Source organism: Polyodon spathula, chromosome 3 (assembly GCF_017654505.1).
Source record: "Polyodon spathula isolate WHYD16114869_AA chromosome 3, ASM1765450v1, whole genome shotgun sequence".
NCBI lineage: Eukaryota > Metazoa > Chordata > Actinopteri > Acipenseriformes > Polyodontidae > Polyodon > Polyodon spathula.
This window is the reverse complement of record NC_054536.1, coordinates 7,633,428-7,655,558: the sequence shown is the minus strand read 5'-3', so window position 1 is coordinate 7,655,558 and position 22,131 is coordinate 7,633,428. Positions and strand designations below refer to the sequence as shown.

Here is a 22,131-nt window from a genome sequence, read left to right as displayed (position 1 = left end):
GTGTGAATTCTGACAGTCTCCTTAGCTTTAGATTCAGTCTGCCTCTGAGTTCCTTGACCACGGCACGAAAGGTAAACACTCTTATGATTATAATAAAAAAATATTATAATAAAAGCATTACAAAGGTGCAAGGGCAGTTAAAGTGCAACATGCAAATAAGATGTTCCAGTCACAACCGTGACCATCCTCCAACGTTGTGTAAATCTCTTTTTTTTGTGTGTATTGATTGTATTTCTTTACATCAAAAAATAAATAAATTAAGCCAGTGATTTGTCTGAAGAGGCTAATCAAGAGGGAATGTGTTCCTTTACCTGGGAATTGGGAATTAGGGCCATTAGGCAGATTCACATGTACACTATCATCATCAAATGTGTTTGCAGAACTAGATAACACTTTGGTGTGTACAGTTATTACTGTCATGAATTACTGTGACTACCCACAGTGGATGGTAGAGACTGGTACATCAGCCCTTATTTGCACTTTGCACTTTAACTGGACTTGCACCTTGTCCTTAACATTGGATGTAAAAATAAAAATAACTTTTATGTGTTCTCATGAATTGCTTTTTAGAGGAACTGTTTCTCCAAAGTTACAGAGCAAGTCTGTTTATACCTGTGCTCTGTCTATTTGTTGAGACTTACGCACCTGTACCATACATTTGTTGGGGATGTATTCATGTAAGCTGCGGTAACTTGTGGACTACTTTTACATTGAAATAATAAAACCATAACAAAATAGATATGCAATATGGGAATGTAGCTATATGAAACTGACAAGATATAATTCATTAAAACTTAAAATTGAAATTATATTAAATCTTGAGACCTCTCGTTCATGATACCCCATTATTATTGTTCCCAATTGTATGGTGTATGTTCTGAGTGTATGGGTCACAGTCCAAATAATTAATTCCTGATCCAGACATGATACCTCGATGCCTTCCTTATTTCATTCAAGCTTTTCCCTAAGCAGGGCACATTGAGTCTGAAATGGCACTGTTCAGCCATCCTTTGAACATTCCTTCACTCCTTCAACTTCTCCCTCTCTCCATCCCCTCCTACCCAAAAAACTGTCCAAGCTTACCCCCACCCTAAATCACATTATCCTCTCAAGAACACAGAGGTATTTAGAACGTAACTATTCAATAAACTGTATTAACATGCATTGCATTTACAATAAACATTCATATATTTTACATTAACGTGACATTTATAGGTATTTGTTTAACCTGCATGAATATGTCTTCATTTACAAACACGATCGTTAAACCATTCTATTGTTTAATTGTTATTTTTATCATTGTCATTATTATTCTCTCATCTGTAACCGTTACCAGTAGAGACTGAACATTCGCATTATTCCTTCTTTTGGAAAATCACAGAACATTAACGGAAGCGCCTTAATCTCAATACAGCAACACATCATCATATATCAAATACACTTTGCTCAGCATAAAATTATCTGCAATAGCATTCATATTTCTAACTTCTATGTTTATTGGTAAGAACCTCTCCCAATTTACATTTAATAACACAATTTGCTTATTTCTTTGACTACTGACAAGTTTTACTTCATGGGAAATCCCCTGTTCATTTTTCTTTTTCTTTTTTCTTCACTTGGAAAGCCTCTATCTATTTGAAAAACTGTATTCCTTTGCTAGGGATTCAGGCAAATGAAATTCCTATGAAATCTATCTGTAATTCTGTCCATGGTACCAGTCCTTTTCTGGGACTTAAGCACATATTATTTGTGCTTGTTGTCAGGTTACTTTGAACTCCCAGGGGTGAAAGTAACTTTCATTTCTTATTAGTACTGTATTATTGTTCTCCTGTAACAGGGCATCGTACCGTCTTCTCGGGACGGGCACATTTATGTCCCTGCCTTTTCGGGACGACTATTTACATAACACAACCCTAATACCAAATCCACTAAATTTTACTTATACTGAACTTCAGTCATTTCATTAGATATATATATATATATATATATATATATATATATATATATATATATATATATATATATATATATATATATATATATATATTCCCTCCTAAAGTCCAACTTCCACTGCCTCAAAGTGGCAGGAGGGTAATAACGGGTACAGTACAGTGGGGTCCATTGTAGATGGTTCAATCATGCTTTGAAACCTTGAATAACAATGGCCCAAGGAGATACTAGACTGGATTGCAGAGCTAAATATGGGGCGGCCCAGTAGTGCGAACAGGGCCTAGGTCTACTAGTTTACAGTGTGTGTGTTTTAAGCTAGTGGGATTGTTCCTTAGAAATTGTTTGTTATTGTTTGTACGAAGAGAAATTGTTTGTTATTTGCACTGGAGTGTGTTTGTGTGCAAATATAAAAATGCAAGAGACTGTTTGGTTTTAACCAAGGTTGTATTTCTTAATAGGCCAGCATGGCTATTGTTGTAAGGAGTACATCCTGGACACCACGAGGTGTCAGAGCTCACAAATATCAGTGCAGTACTTACCTAAAGTGGCTGCTGATGAAGGAACCTGTGGAAAACAAATACAACAGTATAAATACCAAAGTCACTAAGAATATCTTGGACCTGTGGGTTAATAGTTCTTGCAAATGTTTCACTTACCTGAGTGCTAGTGTGACATCATCAAGAGAAGATACTGTGCAACGCCTTTAAAGAATTAAGCACAGCTTAGCTGGCTAATTCTTTAGGTAGAAAAAATATAAACAAAGTTGAGATAGGGCCCAGATGACTGGGCTAGGTTATTCTTTTGTTTTATTGAAAAGTATCTGTGTTTAATTATTCATTGTAAATAAAACTCACCATTCGTTTGCTGCTTCTGTTTCTTGCGCAATTTTTAAAAGCACCTTCAGCCAGCTTTCCCCAAATAGAGTAACCTAGCTCACATATGGTGGTAGCGTGGGATCCTGTTCTCTGATTGATCAATTCCTAGTTGTTTCACGACAATCCTATCTATTTCTTTTTGCTCCAGTGTCACCCTGATGTCGCTCCTGTGTCGCCTGTCGCCTGTCTGACCTTGCCCTGCTCATACCATCCCTGACTAAGGTCTATTATCCCCTGAATATACCTAGAGAATTGCTCATCCACCTGTCTTGAAACTTCATATTAATATTATTTAGCATGTCAGATTCAGGAGTTATGGCGGGATCTCTCTATCCATACATTTGTATATCACACTTACATTTATTGTATATATCTGAACAACAACCAATTGTCATAAAACTTGTTATTAACATTATTTAGAATAAAGCTGTATGTACATACAGTAACTCTGGGAGGTAATATCTCTAAGAAATATACTGTTGTGTATTTTGACAAAATACTACATATTTTCTGTGTTACATTGCAAAAGAGTAAATAAAAACGAGTGCAACATAAAACAAGCGTTTTAAGTTTTATTTAATTTATTTATGTATTTATTTATTTTTGCATTTCAGCATACCTGGGCAGTTGGGAGGTTTCCTATTGTCCTATCCTATATTATCAAAAGGAGCAAATTTTCACTACAGGACATAGCTGAGAAATAACATTAAAACTGACAGATCAACTTATTCAACAAATCCATACTCTGAATACAAAGTACTGTGATTTGGCAGCAACTTAATTATTTTAGCTGTTTTGTTTTGTGTTTTGTTTTACTGTTTCTGTGTTTATTAAATCCTGCTCTGGGGCTACCATTGCTGGTGGCTGCAACTGGATAAATAACTGAATAAAACCTGCTTGCCTGGGCGGTGTTGTCAAATACAGTATTCTGTGTCCGGATTATAATCCAGTGATCACCCACACTCAACAACTCCCCCCCTCCCCCCCTTTACAGTAATAAAAATGATTCACAGTACGTTGAGCCATTGATTTCTCTTGGACTTTGAAACCATTATTGAAAGGTCATATGTTTGATTCCAGGAACTTACCTGGAATACTTTCCTTGCTGTTATAATTTACAGGTGTTACAGAGAGGTACAGGGTTATAATGTAAGATTATTATTCAAATAGCGATGCAGCTAGTTTCCGTGTTCAGTATGTCATTTATAAATTCTCTCGTGTTATTGGAAATGACAATATGTGGCTGTGCCAAAATCTAATAGCAATATACAGTGGTTTGCAGAAGTAGTCACCGCCTGCAAAGCGTACACTTTTTGTTGGCACTTGAGCATACTCCACAACGCTTTCAAATTAGACTTTACACGTAGAATCTACACAAACTACTCTACATTGATAAAGTTAAAAAAAATGCATATAGAATATAAATAAGTAAGATTTACAGAGAAAAACAGTATTCAACCCCTTTGCTACTGCAGCCTAAATCAATTCAGGTGCAAATGACTTGTTTGAAAGGTCACAAAATTAGTGAAATGGTTTCAGCCTGTGTGTACTCAAAGTGGTTTAACGTGTAGATAATTTCCCTCGAGTATATAATGACTTTCAAGCTGCAACTCACATTGTGATCCAACAAAGCAACCATGAAGACCAAGGAGCTTTTGAAACAAGTCAGGGATTAAGTGGTAGAAAGGCAGGTGCTGGTTATCCCTCTCAGCACAGTGAAGTCCATCATTAAGAAGTGGAAGATGCATCATACCACCCAGACACTACCCAGAACGGGTTGCCTTCCCAAACTGTGCAGCCGGGCAAGCAGGAAACTGGTCCGGGATGTCACTCTGAAGCCAACAATGACCTTGAGAGATCTGCATAGTTCTGTGTCTGAGATGGGAGTCAGTGTTCACAATAAGCCGGTCCCTACACGAAGCTGGCCTTTATGGACGGGTGTCAAAAAAGAAGCCATTACTCAAAAAGCCTCCTCTTAAAGCACGTACGGAGTTTGTGAAAAAGCATGTAGATGATACTGCAGACATGTGGAAAAAGGTTTTATGGTCAGACGAGACAAAAATGTCACTTTTCAGTATAAATTCCAAGCATTATGTCTGACACAAGCCCAACACTGCACATCACCTAATCAACACCATCCCACCTGTCAAGCATGGTGGTGGCAGCATTGTGTTATGGGGATGCTTCTCTTCAGCAGGGACTGGGAAGCTTGTCAGGATAGAGGGGAGAATGGATGGTGCAAAGTACAGGCGAATCCTTGAGGAAAATCTGTTTGAGTCAGCCAAGACATTTCAGCAGGACAATGACCTGAATCACAAAGCCAAAGCCACACTGGTGTGGTTGAACAAGAAGAGAATTAACGTTCCTGAGTGGCCCAGTCAAAGTCCTGACTTGAATCCAATTGAAAATTTATGGTGAGACTTCAAGATTGCAGACCATCGACGATCCCCCAACAAACTTTTCAGAACTGGAGCAATTTTCCCGTGAAAAAAAAAATTCACCATCCTACTGTGCAAAGCTAGTAGAGACCTGTCCAAAAAGAGTCAAAGCAATAATTGCTGCAAAAGGTACTTCTACCAAGTACTGACTTAAGGGGCTGAATACTTATGGAACCGGTAAATTTCATTTTGTACATTTTTTTTGCAATCTCCTCCTCATGTAACAGTGTTCAGTTTAAGCACTATAGCTTTGAATAAAAAAAAAAGTTTGTTTGAAAAAGTTTGTAGGAAAAAAGTAGGAAAAGTCTCAGAGACAACAAATGCAATGTCATCTGATTTATTAGAACAGACAGCAATTAGAGACACATGTAAGAAAGAATTCAAGATGTGCCCCAAAGTCCCAAGTTATCCGGGAGCGAGATGACCCCAGGAACCGCACCACAACAGTCAGATCAGGATTAGCTCAACTAGCTCTCAAAATGAACCCCTATTTATATCTTTAGGGTCTAATGCCTTAGGTCATCTCGCACCTCACAAACTATTTCCAGAAACAAAGCAGTTTTCAGAATTACAGAGGATGTTTATCACACAATAAAAACCACAAAATATTGCAAACAAATCATGTGGATAAATGCAGCCTGTTCAAACACAGCAAACTACTGCTGGGAAGACCAGCTCAATTATACATTTGTCTAAAAAACAAAAGGAAGTTAGTCTGGTAAATATTAAGATGCCAGCAACAAATAACAAACTGACAAAAAAAAAGCATAATATATTAAATACAGTGGAAAGTGCAGAAAATGTGACAACAAAACACAGAAATACTTGGGACTGTGATTAGGTAGTGTACTATGTACTGCAGCTTAATTGATTGTAGTAAAGAAAAGAAGAAAAAAAATGCCACTTACTAAATTTATCTCTCTGATTGTGCTAATGAAAATATATGACAATGTGCTTGCTGTGGTGTATTTAATATCGTAAATATAGCAGAATGAACTCCCTCAATTTAAACTTTTTTTTACTGAAGAATAAATGGTATGTAAATCATAAGAGTTGCCTATGTTACATGCTGTCAGATCAGGATGTCACAATAACACTGAGCATGGCAGCTGCAGCATGCTGTCTCCATATTACTGTCCAACTGCACACAATTAAAAGTGCTGTCATGAATTCCATACACAACACTTGCAAAATATAAAAAATATAAACATGCAGAGTTAATGAATAGATTAACTATTCAGCAGAATGAGGCAAGTACTGTGAGTACTGACACAACTAACCTGGTTGTAATGGGGTAGGTCTCAGTTTTACAACAGCTGTTTAAGATTGCACATAGTTACTGGTACACCTGGTGGTCCCTGTGCTGGAAACACTGGTACTTGAGATTAATTAATCAGAAAGGGTAACCTAAAAAGACCACCTGAAAGTTGGTTACTTATTCTTGGTTCCTTATTTGTGGTATAGTTGACAAAACAGTGTGTCCTTTTTCTTTGTGTTTTAACTCACTTACACATCTTGCTCAATAAATATATTGGTACTATGTAAAAGATAATCACTCCTTCTTTCAAGAAAAATGAAAATATTAATAAAAAATCTCTATCAGCAGCATAGTGGTACCCCATATATTACCTGCTTGTTCTGCCCCATTTACCCCCTCACTAAATATTGCTTCTTATTCACATTCCAGCTTCTTATTCAAATCCTGCAAATGTAACACAAATTGAATTAGTAATTGGATTATTTTGGGGGTTAATTCACTCTGCGCCACTGTGACAGAAATACAATGATTCTTGGTTGTGAATCTACCTCCTGACCTGTGAGGGCAATAAGCAGCAAAAACAGAGTCTGGTCTGACAGTGCTTTCCCAGGAATCAAGGGAAGTCGGCCAGCCTGGAAGGAGGCGAGATACCATTGCAATAATGCATTGACCCGGAAGGGAAACAACATTGCAGCTGCAGATTGGAGAGGCGGTCGCACTCGTTTACCAAGGGGTCATGTGTGACAGCATAAAAGGGGACGGAGAATTGTAATCTGATCCTTAGTTTGGTTTAAGCATTTAAATGGTAAGGACTGTGAGAGACCCCATGAGAAATAAACTTTTGTGAGTGTTTTTGTTTGTCTGTAATTGTCTTGTTTTGTAAATTACTAGACAGCTAAACACGATTCTGGAGCTTTCACTAAGGGCCAGCACCAACCATAAACAGCACTGCATGATTGTCACTAATAACCTGTATCACCCACCACAAGCACTACTGCACGCACCGAGGACTGGTGACCATGTTAGTAAATTTGTGTTTATTGTTTGGGATTGCAACCCCTTGTTATTTATGCATCGGATGCAAGTTTTTGGGATTCGGCCGAATACTAACTCCATCTCAAAAGATTCGGCTGAATACTGAACCATATACCGAATCTACAAAAACTGTCAAGAAAATTGAAGGAAACTGCTGAATGAAAAACAGACTGGCAGCTACGTACAAGGGACACACACAATCAATAGTTTTGAGCCTTTTAGTTCATAGTATTTTTGTTACCGAATGGAACTATATCCCTGAATAAGATTTCAGTTTGAAACACACAACTTCCTGCTAGCCCCCTCCCCCCACAACGAAAAGGTCAAAATAAAGAACCGTTTTCTTTACCTTTACAAGAAAGGAGAGCTGCATCTTTGCCTAACCCTCTATTTTCTTTAATGATGTTTTGTGGCAAAGTGGTTGATAGTGGGCAGGTGCAGGTAATTAAAGAACAGACAGACAATTGTAATCCAGGTGAAAAGGTTTATTTTATTTATTTTTTATGTCCAGTGCCGGACGGCTGAACAAACAATAAATAATAATGCTGGTAAGTAATACAGCGGCATGTATTACTTACATTTATAATCCCTGGGCTGATCCCGAAATAAATCCCGTTTTTGTATCCCCACATTAAACACAAAACACATACACAAGTCTGTTTAGTGTGTGAATTAGTGATTGTGGTACAGTACAGTTTACAGTGATACAAGTGAAGTGCTGTCCTGGGTTTGTGCTGGCCTCTGGTGACAGCTCCGGAACATGTTAGCTGTCTAGTGATTACAAACACAGACGATTACTAACAGACACAAACAAACAAAACACTCACAAATATTCTTATAACACAGGTTTATTTCAGCAGTGGTTACTGTGTCTCTCACAAACCAAGCGAAGGAACAGATTACGATTCTCCGTCCCTCTTATATGCTGTCACGCATGACCCTTTGGTAAACAATTGCAGCTGCCTTTACAATCTGTGACTGCTACATTGTTTCTCTTCCAGGTGGATACGTTCTTGCAACGGAGTCTTGCCTTTTTCCAGACTGACCGACTTCCCGACCTGGGCAAAGAACTGTCAAATTAGCCTGTCCAAAGAACTCTGCCCTTGCTTAGCGCCCTCACAGGTCGGGAGGGAGATCTACAACCAAGGTTCACTATATTTCTGTCACAACCTGTGTCACCTGATCTGAGAGCTATGAGGATGAGTGACCATGAATCCCCCTGCAAAATAAAACCCACGTTGATTGAAATGCACTGCCTGCAGCTGCAGCTGCAGCATATTGATATACAGGGATGTCCAATGGCTGATTCCTTTGCTTTCTAAACCATATTATACGGTTGCGAGCACCCACAATCAGAGGTGCAAGCACGCCAGTAGTGCAGCTGTTGTGCCGTGAATTGGGTCTGAGGCCACCAGCCTTCAGGGGCCCTGCTGGGGCGGCTGAGGCTGAGGCGGGGCTAGCAGTGGCAGTTGTCTAGGGTGGTAACCCTGGAACTGCCTTCTAGGTTGTTGCTCCGTAGGCTGGCTACAGTCACGTCCACCACTCTGAGGGAGGGTCCTGCCTCTCATCTAAGATGAGGCCTGTAGGCGATGCCTAAGGTCAGCTGGTGGGGCTGTGGGACTGGCACCGTCCGGGTGACTATTCATGTTGGTGTAGAGTGCCAGTGGCTCAACTAGACCCGCGCCGGAGCGTGGAGAGGGAGCAACGCGGCTTCCTGACTCGATGCCTTGTTTTTCCCTAAGAGATTGCTGCAGGATCTCCTCCACTGCTGGGCCAAAGGTGTGGCCTGGTGAGATGGGTGCATTCAACAGCGCGGCCTTATCAGCATCAGGCACCTGCACCTGCAACAGCCACAGCTGTCTGCACACAACCACTAGACCCGCCAGGCTTCGGATGTGTGTCTCCGTCACCCTACACTGCAGGTTCGGGGACATGGGGTCCTTGGGCATACATCCCACCGGAGGAGCCTTAACCAAGGCTGCAATGGTGGAGACCACAGGGGGAAACCCGGCCAGGACCAGCTTCTCTGCATCCTCCAGCGAGGCCAGAGGGGAACTATGTCTCAATTGCGCCTGCGCTGCGGCTGGGTGGTTCCAAGAAGAGCGCACCTCCTCCATAAAATCAGGCACGGGGCGCCACTTCATGTGGCCGAAAGACAGAACGACGTGGCTCTGCCTGCGCTGTCTAGGGGACCTGCAGGTATGCTAGTAATCGAGGCAACCTCGAAACTAAGGGCCGCTTCAGCAGGGAATTCAGGATCCGCCTTGACCTCCATTTCCCGGAGGGAAAGTGGACTCCCCCCACGAGGCGGAGAGAGAGTGCTCGTCCTCATCCAAACAAAGTGCCCAGTCGATCCGCACGCCCTGCTCTCCCACAGAGAGGTCAGGGGACGGTACAGCGACTGCAATCGGCACAGGGGGTGAGGGGGGCGCAGCACAGGGGTCCACAGCTGGAGCCGATGGGGCCTGTTGCCTCTTCAAAAGCTCCATGATCCGGCCGATGTGAGCTTTCATGTCCATAATAACCCTCGCCTGCCGGGATTTCTTTAACCGTCTAGCCGTAGGCGACAGGGAGCAGTTGCGGATAGACACAGACGCCTGCGCACAAGGAATCTCCCCGAAGGGGCTCTGTGACGGCGTCGGGAGGCGTGCTTGGGAGGGGCCCGCTGCGGGGGACGAGGAACGCTCCGGCGCGACTCTCTCCAGGCAATTGGCGAGCACTCCGGGATGAAAAGCCGTGCAGATGCCTTGCAGGGCTGAAGAGGTTTGCTCGGAGCCTAAACACACATGATGTGCCTGTCCTCCTGTGGGATATTATTCCCACAGGCCTCAAAGGCATGGAAGCCAGCCCTGCTTGTCATAGTACCCAATGCATCCAGCATCGTGTGCAACGAGCACCATGTGAACCGAGTGCCGTGCAGCACTGGATCTAAAGTGCACTGAGTACAGCGTGCACCACATGCACAGAATACCGTGCAGCACAGAGTCCCTTGCGCACCGTGTGCATGAAGCATGGGGCAATAGATACTGTGCGCACCGCTTGCACCAAGCAATGCGTGTACCATGCAGCACCTGTATAACGTACATCACGTGCACTGCATGCATCGAGCACCGTGAGCACCCCGTGCCGTGCAACACCGGGTATAATGTGCAGAGCGTGCACCGCTTGCACCGAGCACCGCGTGCCGTGCAGCACCAGGTATAATGTGCAGAGCGTGCACCGCTTGCACCGAGCACCGCGTGCCGTGCAGCACCAGGTATAATGTGCAGCGAGTCAATAAGCGCCGTGCACACAGTGGTACCGAAGTAACCGCGTGATCACACACCTGAGCAGCACCTAGCATACAACAGGGGGACAGGGCCGAAGTAATACAAAACTGTTTTTAAATACAAAAACAGTAAGATATTACAGTACAGATGGGGGAGAACACACTGTCTGTTTCATTGTGAGACCTACACACTTGGTAAAGGCCAACACAGCCCACGTACGTCTCAACCTTGGTGAGGAGTATATGTCTGGTCCGGCTGTAAGCAGCCGCACTGCAGCTAGTCCTCTGCGCAAGCATTGGGACACGCAGCTACAATCAAAACAAGGCCCAACCTGCGGCCCGCAGGCGGCTGGTGGGCTAACTCAATAATACTTACGTACTAAGTCGTACAGACAGAGAGAAGCAGCCTGACACGCGGAGTGAGCAGGTGCTGATAGTTAGAATCAGAATAAAAAGGCTACGAATTAAAGCTACTGATTCCAGGAAAAGCGGCGAAGGCCAGCTTTCAGCACAAAGTGCAGGGGAACTAGCAGTAGCTTACGCAACGCTTTTTAAGAAGAAAAAAGGGCTCAGTGCAACACAGAGAGGTCTTACCATACCAATCTTGAGAAGAGAAAAGAGAGTTAGGCTCCCCTGAATGACGTACCCTCGGTAGGCAGGAACAAGGGGGGCGCCGAGGGGAGGGGGCCTATCGGCAGCTTTGATAGAAAGAGCTCAGTGACACCTACCAATAGGCAGGTCTATATCCCATAAGGATGTTTTGGTGGCCATCTTTGAATTGAAAGGGAACGTGCAGTCTCAGTGTATGGGCAAGTCAAGTGCAGGGGGAGGAGGTGGGGGGCTGTCTACTGGCCCTTAAGACAGGGCTGCTTTACTAAGGAAGCAAGTAGCACTAGTGTCCTGAAATACTGTATACTTAGGTTTATTTAATGTTTAAACAAGTCCTCGAAATGCCCGTGAAATCCTAATTTTATTCCGCAACCTACCCGTGACAAATACATAAATTTACCGCCATTTCAACTAATTACTGAGTCCAATAGAGGAGCAAAAAACTAAACTCGCGCCACCTGTAGTTTGTATTCTCTTGTTGAGCTGGTGCAATTCTAAAAGGATACTTGCTATTTTACTGATGTACAGAGTAAGCATGTAGTTTTCTGTGTAAAACTGTGTAAATGAAATGGCTAAACTTGTATTTTATTTTTGATAAAATCACTCCTGCAGCAAGCACACAACGCAACGTTTTGATTATTTAAACCATTCCCTTTTCAGGGGTACACTATTGCACACATACAGCATTTATGTAAATGCGTAGCATTTATCTATTTAAATAAACACGATTTTATTTTGACACATTACCTCTTTTAAAGCTAAATACTGTATTTTGTGACATTTCTAGCCATTCTGTACTTGAATGTTTATTTACGTTTGTTCTTTTTCATTCATAAAACGGATGTGCATTTGGGTAACTGTATGTAATATCGTATTGAACTATTAATACTCGGTTTACAAAAATATAGACGAAGCTGTTATTCTGATTAGAGGCGACAAAATGGAGGAGAAAAATTGTAGTCAGGTTTGGAAAAATGAAGCCTAGACGATATTCGCTGCTTTTTTTTTTTTTTGCATTTTTATTATATCGTCTTTAATAATAATAGCGATTTAACATGAAACTGTGAAGTGATTATACTTTTATAAAATGTACTTTTAAGAATTAGTATGATATTAAAATAATCTATCAAAAACATATTTCTGAACTAGAATATGTTTGTCACTAGAATATACAGCATATAACTATATCGTCCAACTACCGAGCACTTTTATTTTAACACAGAATTCACTCCGCGCATTTCTTCACATCTCACAGACAGGTAAAGTTAATAAGAACTATACCACAGGTTTACGCCCGCTTATGCAAACTAACTCGCATGATCGCTGACGTTTTTTATTAGGATTGTTGTCTAGAAAATAAAACGAGAAAGCATTCTTGCTGAATACTAAATGCAGCTTCAGTTATCTGTACTGTTAGTTTTATTGTGTCTATTGATTTAGAAAGCAATACAATTTTAAAACGGCATAGTTTAAAACTGTTACATTGTTTTGAATAACACAACAAATCCCGTGGTCTGATTCTATTAAAATGGGTAGATGTGTATGCCGCACAGACTGTATAGAGAAGCCAATCTGCGCAGCTTTTTATAAATTAGGGCATTTTGTAGGATCACATCCCTGGTGGTTTCTAGTGATCCCTTTGCTGATCTCGGGTGGTCTGGGGGCAGGCTTTTATTTTCTGAAGGAGTATGAAGCAAACGACATCGAAGAGCAGTTTACTCCCTTGGATGGCCCTGCAAAGGGGGAGCGAGACGTTGTACAGAAATTCTTCCCTCAGAATGACTCGGACTTTTCCAGCCAGCGGCTCTACACGGAGGGGACCTACGCGTCCCTGATTGCAGTTTCCAGAGAGAACATTTTAACAGAAACTGCATTTAAAGAAATAATTGAACTAGACAACACTGTAAAAGACATAACTTCAGACAATAATACATATTTAGATCTGTGTGCTAAAACAAACAACGAATGTGTTCCAAATGCGATATTAGAAATAATACATTACAATGCCGGCGAAATAGCAGATATTAATCTTACCTATCCCATGTACAAAACGAACATATTTCTTGGATCGACTGTTGGCGGAGTCGATATAAAAGGTCATGTAGTAGATAAAGCAACAGCAATTAGACTGTTTTACTATTTAAGAGACGACGAGGCGGGAAAAAGCAACTTGTGGCTGGAAGAATTTCAAAAAGTATTTTCAGAATACTTGACAGAAAATAAAACTCTTCAGGTAAGGCTTAATCCATGTCCTCTGTGTGTGTCGGATTCTTATAAACTTCCATGTTTTTGTATTTGTCAGTAACTTGTTAAAACTGCTGAGAATTACTCATACCATTCATTAGATCTGTAACTTAGATCCGCTGAATATAACAAATCGTGCTCTATAAAGACTCGATGCTATTATATATATAAATAAATAGATAGATAGCTAGATATACACACAAACATATTATTTCGTTTCATTAGGCCACTATACATTTGTTAAAAAAAAAAAAAAAAAAAAAAAAAAAAAAAAACGGAACCAACAGGTAATTCGAATTGAATGTACATAATGTAATGCACTATTTTAAACGCGCCTTTGCTTTCTAGGTATCGTATTTTACTTCATTATCAAGGCAGCAGGAGTTTGAAGGCAATTCTAAGAAAGTGATCCCATTGTTTTCCATCACGTATTTCCTTGCCATTTTCTTTTCAATTGTATCTTGCTTGAGGTATGTATTGTTTGTTGTTGTTGTTGTTGTTGTTGTTATATACGGTGTTCCCTCGCTATAAGGCTCTCGTAACGCACCTCGGATGTAACGCTCCTACAGCATGTCCCACGATTCCCTATACTAGTGATTCATGCAGTATTTCTACAGTAAACACATCACTTGTGTTGTTCAAACTGTTTACAACTTCTCACTCTAACTTCTGTTTCTGTCTCTCCCTTTTGATACGGTATATGAACTTAAGAAAAACTGAGCTAGCACTTTATAACACAGACATCTTATTCAGCCTTCGTTTTATAACTAAGTAAATATTAGGCCAATGACGTGGTTATCTTTCCTAATGTATTTACTTTTTTGCTGCGAGAGGACCTGCAGTTTTCTCCGGGAGACTAAACGCTTCAGCTTTGCTTCAGCCCTGCTCCGGCAGCAGAACCTGGGGCGAGAACACTCCCTCTTCCCCTCGCCCGACCCGCTCTCCTTCTCGCTCTTGGTTTGCTTGTCTGTCGCTTCGAACTGAACTCCTGACCGCCGTTTAGGCAGCCTAGTTATAGTTTAAATTAAAAATTTAATTAAAATGATCAACGAGTGGGAATGTTATTATTATTATTATTATTATTATTATTATTATTATTATTATTATTATTTGTAATATATATCGTTGATTACATGGTGCTTTATACATGGTTAATTCACGGAAAGCTATTCAAAAGTACAGTTTGATTCATGTTTTTCTCATCATGCAGAATGTTAATTCCATCTGAATGCGTTGTTTGTTTAGGTTTGACTGTGTCAGAAATAAGGCATGGGTTGCCACCTTTGGAGTCCTGTCAGCAGGCTTAGCGGTGCTGTCTGCTTTCGGGATGTTGCTGTACTGTGGAATGCCGTTCGCTATGACTGTGGCTAACGCCCCGTTCCTGATCCTAGGTATGAAGCAAACTGTAAATGCAATTATAAAAATACACTGCAGTAAATCTGCATGGCAATGTCGCAGTTTGCCATGCTTCTCCCATATTTATTTACCAAGGCTTTTAAAACCAGTCTTAGAATTCATGTGTGTTGACATAACATCCCCACTGGTTTCTCATTGTTTTGCTGTCAAACTTTTATTTTATAATTAACCTAATTACAGTAATATTAAACATATGCGAATGCTGTGTCTGACTTCCATTTTGGTCTTGCGTGGCTACTGGTAAGGTACACCTTTCCTAAAGTGGTTTCCATGAACTTTTGAGTATGTGTTATAGAAAAGTGCTGTCTCATTTGGCCAAAAAAAAAGAAGAAAAAAAAACACAACCAAACAATAAAAAATAATAATTCTGTAGCGTTACACACATAATAATAATACAAAACAACATTCCATAAACGCTCTGCACTGCTACTATACTTATATTATTTGAGAAACATTTTTGACTATATATATATATATATAAGAAATTAAAATGTTATGTATGGTGTTCATAATTAAAAATATGAAGTTGTATCCGATTGCTTGTTTTTCATTTTCATATCGAAGCTGTTTTAAAATGGAGTCACACATTTTGCGAGTGCAGCGGTTGTATGTAGTCCAAAATCTCTGCGGTTCTAGTGTTAATGCATCAATTAGGGTTGATATTAAAAAGTAAAAAGTAGGGAAATGCATTCCCTCCCACTGCCTTACAAGCAGTGGAAGGGACAAGGCAACAGAAGCAACCACAGACAGCCATCATCAGTTGAGACGAATAACATACAACTCTCTCCAGATAACACAAGAGACATCCATCTGCACTGCAAAAGGATGGATATTTACAGAACGCATGTGTGTGCTACCTGCCAACATAGTCCTTACACACTGGAGAATACAGGACATACTGGTGTTACAGCACAATGTATACAGCCCAACTGTGGTGGTGAGGCCATTCCTCCAATTCAACTGTATTCTGTTACTCATCCAGTATGGCACTGAAAAACTCTTGATTGTAAACGCTTCAGCTTTGCTTCAGCTCTGCTCCGGCAGCAGAACCTGGGGCGAGAACACTCCCTCTTCCCCTCGCCCGACCCGCTCTCCTTCTCGCTCTTGGTTTGCTTGTCTGTCGCTTCGAACTGAACTCCTGACCGCCGTTTAGGCAGCCTAGTTATAGTGCTTAAATTCCCCCTATTTAATTACTATGATATTAATGGTGGCCCATCACCCCTTCCTTATTATTACTTATTATTATGATTATTGCAATTATTATTATTAGGACATATTATTACAGCACTATTGATAGTCCTGTCATGCATCAATTCAGGGTTGATATTAAAAAGTAAAAAGTAGGGAAATGCATTCCCCCCCACCTAACAAACAGACCTTACAAGCAGTGGAAGGGAAATCAAGGGTAATGTTGGTGCCACTAAGCACCTGTCTCCACAGACAGCCATCATCAGTTAAGACGAATAACATACAACTCTCTCCAGATAACACAAGAGACATCCATCTGTATACATTGTGTTATCTGCAGAGAGTTGTATGCTGTTTGTCTTAACTGATGATGGCTGTCTGTGGTTGCTTGTGTTGCCTTGCCCCTTCCAGTGCTTGTAAGGCAGGTTAAATCCCTAACATTACATTTCCCTAGTTTTGTTGCTTTAATATCAACACTAACTGATGCATCAACAAGGTTTTTACAAATAATTTGTTAATATATTTATAGCTAGAAAGCCTGTACATTCAATTACAAAGCACAAAAATAAAACTGACTCTGTAAGCTTGATTAAAAACATAGCAGGTTTATATATAATAGATATGGTCTAAGTGCCACCCCGTGCCAGTGCTAAGTGTTAATGGGTCTATGAAGTAACGCCCCGCTGCAGCACAACCTAAAGGAAACCTTTTATCAACAAAACATAGCGTTATTTTAAAATGACTCTGAACAATACAGTAATCAATCAATTAACAGTATAGCCAAACATTTTAATAAATCAATTGTGTGACAAGATTAATCTATTTGATTAATAACTCGATTTACTTCATATTGAAACCTATTAATAGCTTCAAATTAGTCACACAACATATTAAAATGCGTTAATGATAGGCATCAATTTCTAAATTAATGTTATCAAGTACAAAAGTTAGTATGAAAATAATTAGAAAACGACGTGTGCATGTCAAAACCTAACCCACAATACAAATACATTTGTTACAACTGATAAGCAAAAACATCATTCTATGAACAAATTAAAAAAATGAATATCCCAAAAGCATGATTTATTTATTTATTTATTTAAAGACTGAATTTTGACAATCCGTTAGTAATATTCACAGTTGATAGGATTTTGTGAGGCAGTTAGGCTCCGACACCTTCAGCTTTTGGCTGACAGAGATTTGGGGATGCTGTTTGTGCATTTTGGATATGTTGTTTAGACAAAAAGTTCCAAGCAATAGTTACATCATATGTAATAAACTATACTATTCATATTGTGGGTCAAATATATAAAAACACCTCGCTATACAGTACCGACCGTCATAAATCGAAGGTATGTTTATTGGATTTTTCCAGTATTGCATGTACAGTTGTAATTTATTTATTAGAATACAGTGAATTAGCAATAGGCTACAGCTATGGCCAAAAGTTTCGCATCTTCCTGTGTAATTAAATATTTTTTCTTCACAGAGTCGAGTGAAGCCTGTGGAATAATGCTATGTTAACATATTGAATTACATACCGCTTTGTAGTTTTCCATACTTCAAAAAGTAACAAATCCAACATGCATTAAATACCACTGTACAACTGTTATGGCACCCGGTAGACTTTTGCGATATCGTTCTGTAGTTTCTTTGATTACGTGATATTAAGTAAAACATCAAAATGATGTTAATTTAGACTTTTTATTAGGCTATTATTTATTTATTTATTTATTTATTTATATATTTATTTTATTATTATTATTATTATTATTATTATTTTATGAGTTATGAAAACGCATACGTAGGTAGATGCCTATGGGCAGAGTACCAGACTGGTGGTCCTTTGGTGAAAAAGTTCACAGTTTGGCCACAAGACTAGATCTCATGAAAATATTGGACAATTTTCAAAACTCTTGTTTTGGAAATTTTTTGTTTTCAAAAACGACTTAAGATGGAGATCTGACAATGTCAGCAAATAGCGCATGAATGGCCTATAAAAAACAGACAAACAATCGTTGAAACAAAATCAGTTGCACGGTTGGTTTGCCCGCCGCATTGGAGTTGCGCAAAATATTCAAAGATCTTCTTTTCTGAAACTGCAGTGTTGATCGGCACCAAAATTGTCACGTTTGCTCATGACAAAGTCCTTTCTAAGTTTTGTAAAATCCCCGCTTTTTCGTTAAAAAACATGGAGCAAAACAACATTTTCACGAGTGCTATATTTATATATATTAAAGTATAAATCCATACTGCAATACCCAGAGACAAGAAATTGAGTGGGATAGTAGAGGGTAATGTGAAGTATTGTCGATTTCAAAATGCCGTGTTTTGGTCACATGGTTTGGCGGCCATATTGATAATTGAAAAACGACTTTTATGACCCAAAACAAGAACAGTTTTGCATGTATGCTCTTCAATGTTGGTACAGTTGTGCGGCCCATAATAAAGTAATAACGACTAAAATCAAAAGCTGATTGGTCACATGGTTTGGCGGCCATATTGGAATTAACATGCCGATATGGTCACAGTTATAATGGAACACGAATAGGAAGTCATATGTGCTCTATGAAAAAATGTCATCACCGTGACCTTTGACCTTTCCAAAACGTCAAACTAAAAACTGGCTCCTTGCGCCTCAGGGATCACAGACAGAGTCATGGTTCATAAGGAACACATATAGGAAGTCATTGTGCTCTATAAAAAAATGTCATTACCCATGACCTTTGACCTCTGCTAAGGGTCAAAAATGAACATTTCTGTTAAAAAAAGACCTTAAGGAGCGCAGATACGGCAATCATTTATACTGAACACGTATAGGAAGTCATACGTGCGCTATAAAAAAAATGCCATCACCCATAACCTTTGACCTCTGCTAAGGTTCAAAACCCACAAAGTGGCCTATAACTCCACAGCTGTATTTGACCCATATCAGTGCACTTAAACTTCAGCGTGACATGCTCTGTACACGATACAACTTAAGCAGCCCACTAACTAATTATAGGAAACGCAGCGAGCTGTATCAGCGATTATTTGTGAGAACTTCTTATTCTTATGACGCGTGGCGAAAAAAGATTTAAAAAGATAAAATAAACACATTTCCCACTCAAAAAATGAAAAGGTAATGTTACAGTCCCAATTATATACAGACATGTCATGGTTTACTAAAGGGTAGTGTTCTGTGTTTCTGGTTTATTCCGAAATTTACCAAAAAAATTACAGGATTTGTTTTTTTAACTGAATGTTCTTTTTACTGATTTATACACTTTTGTTGTCTATTATTCAGTATTTTCCCGGTTCTGTTTTCTAGGAAATACACAATATTTTGATTAAAATGCTGTTTTATTTTGACCCCGACATTGTAATAAGCAGCCCTACATTGCATGCCAGGGTACAGCAGATACGTTTAGACAAATAGCGTTCAAACGTGGTTCTCTTTTCACCACCACATTATAACCTGATTGTGTTAGCCAATCAAAGTCTAGTCATTGTGGCAATTGCTGGGTGTGGTAACTACTAGCTTGATCAAAAACTAAACTGAAATACACGAAAATATAATATTTTTTGTGGATGAGGAATGGGGAGAAAACGTAACACAGTTTATGAATACAAAAAGTATATCGAAGTATACAAAAAGCAAAAATAGCACAAGTGAGTTAGATGAGGCAGAGGACGCATAGCGCTGCAAATACTGCTGCTTTGAGGTACATGTTTGCACCGACAATAAAAGAACATATTGAAAAAAATAGGTGGAAAGTATGGACGTGATAGATTCTGTGGGGGTTTTTTTTCCCATCGGCGGTTCACTGATCTGTTAAACAAAAATTTTATATTTATGAGCATTGGTTTAGAGATAATATATAATACTGTTAACAAAATCAATTTCAAGGTCATTTTTTTTTAATTTTAATTTTTAGTTGTGCATTTCTGACTCGTCCCGAGTACTCCCTATGATCCTCAGAAGTACCCCCAGTTGAAAACCCCTGACTTATATATTAGTCTTATCGTACAAATTGAAAAAAATATATATGCTTTTTTTCTCTAGGGATTGGCGTTGATGACATGTTCATTATGATCTCCTGCTGGCAGCAAACCAAGGTTCATGATTCCGTGGCAGACCGCTTGGCAGAGACGTATAAAGAGGCAGCCGTCTCCATCACCATCACCACTCTGACTGATGTCTTGGCTTTCTACATAGGCATCATGACACCCTTCCGATCGGTGCAGTCGTTTTGCCTCTACACAGGCACTGCAGTTCTGTTCTGCTATCTGTACAACATAACATTCTTTGGAGCTTTCTTGGCTCTCAATGGAAAAAGAGAAAAGGGCAACAGGCACTGGCTGACGTGCATGAAGGTGGAGCAGGACTGTCCAGCAGGACGCTCTAAAGGGTACAGCATGTGCTGTGTAGGAGGGGCATATGATGCAGACACCGGCTGTGAGAAAGAGCAGCCAGTGTATATGTTCTTTAAGAGGTACTATGGCCCTTTTCTTACAAACACATGGACCAAAGTGTTTGTGGTGTTGCTGTATGGGGGGTACCTGGCTAGCAGTATTTATGGGTGTCTTCAGATGCAGGAAGGTATAGACCTTCGAAATCTGGCGTATGACGGTTCATATGTTGTTAACTACTATGATGATGAGGATGCTTATTTTTCAGAGTATGGACCAAGAGTTATGGTTGTTGTTACAGAACAAGTTGAATATTGGAATAAAGATGTCCGTCAAGAGATTGAAAGTTGTTTGAAAGTGCTTGAAAAACACTTGTATGTTGATGCAAGCCTGTCTGTTTCATGGCTAAGAATATATGAGAATTTCTCTAGATTACTAAATATCAGCTTAAATAATGAAACAGTATTTAAAGACAATTTAAAGTTTATTCTTCCAACCTTTAAACAAGACATTAGTATCTCTAATGATGATATTATTGCCTCCCGCTTCTTTATTCAGACCATAAATATTACCACTCCAATCAAGGAAAAGAACATGCTGAACGAGCTGAGAGAGGATGTAAAGAACTGTGTAGTCCCAGTACTGGTTTATCACCCCGCATTCATCTACTTTGACCAGTATGTAGTCATAGTCTCTAACACGATACAGAATATTGCAGTGGCAACTGCAGTAATGTTGGTCATCGCCCTCCTGTTGATTCCCAATCCACTTTGCTCTTTGTGGGTAACGTTTGCCATCGGATCTGTCATTGTTGGTGTTGCCGGCTTCATGTCTTTCTGGAATGTTAACTTGGACTCCATATCTATGATCAATCTGGTCATCTGTATAGGCTTCTCTGTAGACTTTTCTGCACATATTTCCTACGCATTTGTATCAAACAGCAAACGCGATGTAAATGAGAAGGCCGTTGATGCGCTCTATACTCTGGGTTACCCTATAGTCCAGGGGGCAGTTTCTACTATACTGGGTGTCGTTGTTCTGGCTGCAGCTGAAAGCTACATCTTCAGGACATTTTTCAAAATCATGTTCCTGGTCATTCTATTTGGGGCAGTTCATGGTCTCACATTTCTTCCAGTGTTTCTGACCTTCTTTGGGGTTTGTAGCAAGACTGGGGAGGTAACTAGTAAAAAGCAGAGTGATGTGAAAGATAATGAAAGCAGGAATTGCATAGATGGAGCTGATCATAAAGAATCTAGATACGCTCTGACATTTACTAATCATGGCCTTGAACAAGATGATAGAGCAGGCCCAGCTGCTGTTGATGGCAGGGATGTTGCTATTAGTAATGCATTTGGACACCCTGTGACTACCAGCAGCCACAGCCTGAAAAGAGAACCTTATAAAAGGAAAGCAGCTGAGATGCATGCAGATTTACATTTGGATCCAGACTGCCCTTAA

The 22,131-nt window shown here is 39.9% G+C and overlaps 1 protein-coding gene across 1 annotated transcript; it reads left to right on the top strand.

Annotated features, from left to right (window-relative positions):
- The first annotated feature begins 12,930 nt into the window (after positions 1–12,930).
- Positions 12,931–22,131, top strand: LOC121307651 (patched domain-containing protein 3-like). The gene is made up of 4 exons (XM_041239883.1): positions 12,931–13,666; positions 14,026–14,147; positions 14,923–15,068; positions 20,327–22,131. The coding sequence occupies exons 1-4, from the start codon at positions 12,962–12,964 to the stop codon at positions 22,129–22,131; spliced, it is 2,778 nt and encodes a 925-aa protein (XP_041095817.1). The 5' UTR covers positions 12,931–12,961.

Excerpts from the sequence above, each read along its gene's own strand:
- LOC121307651 (XM_041239883.1), top strand. The coding sequence starts at position 12,962 with ATGGGTAGATGTGTATGCCGCACAGACTGTATAGAGAAGCCAATCTGC. Across the intron at positions 13,667-14,025 it reads CAGAAAATAAAACTCTTCAG|GTATCGTATTTTACTTCATT; the intron begins GTAAGGCTTAAT and ends TTTGCTTTCTAG. Across the intron at positions 15,069-20,326 it reads CGCCCCGTTCCTGATCCTAG|GGATTGGCGTTGATGACATG; the intron begins GTATGAAGCAAA and ends TTTTTTCTCTAG.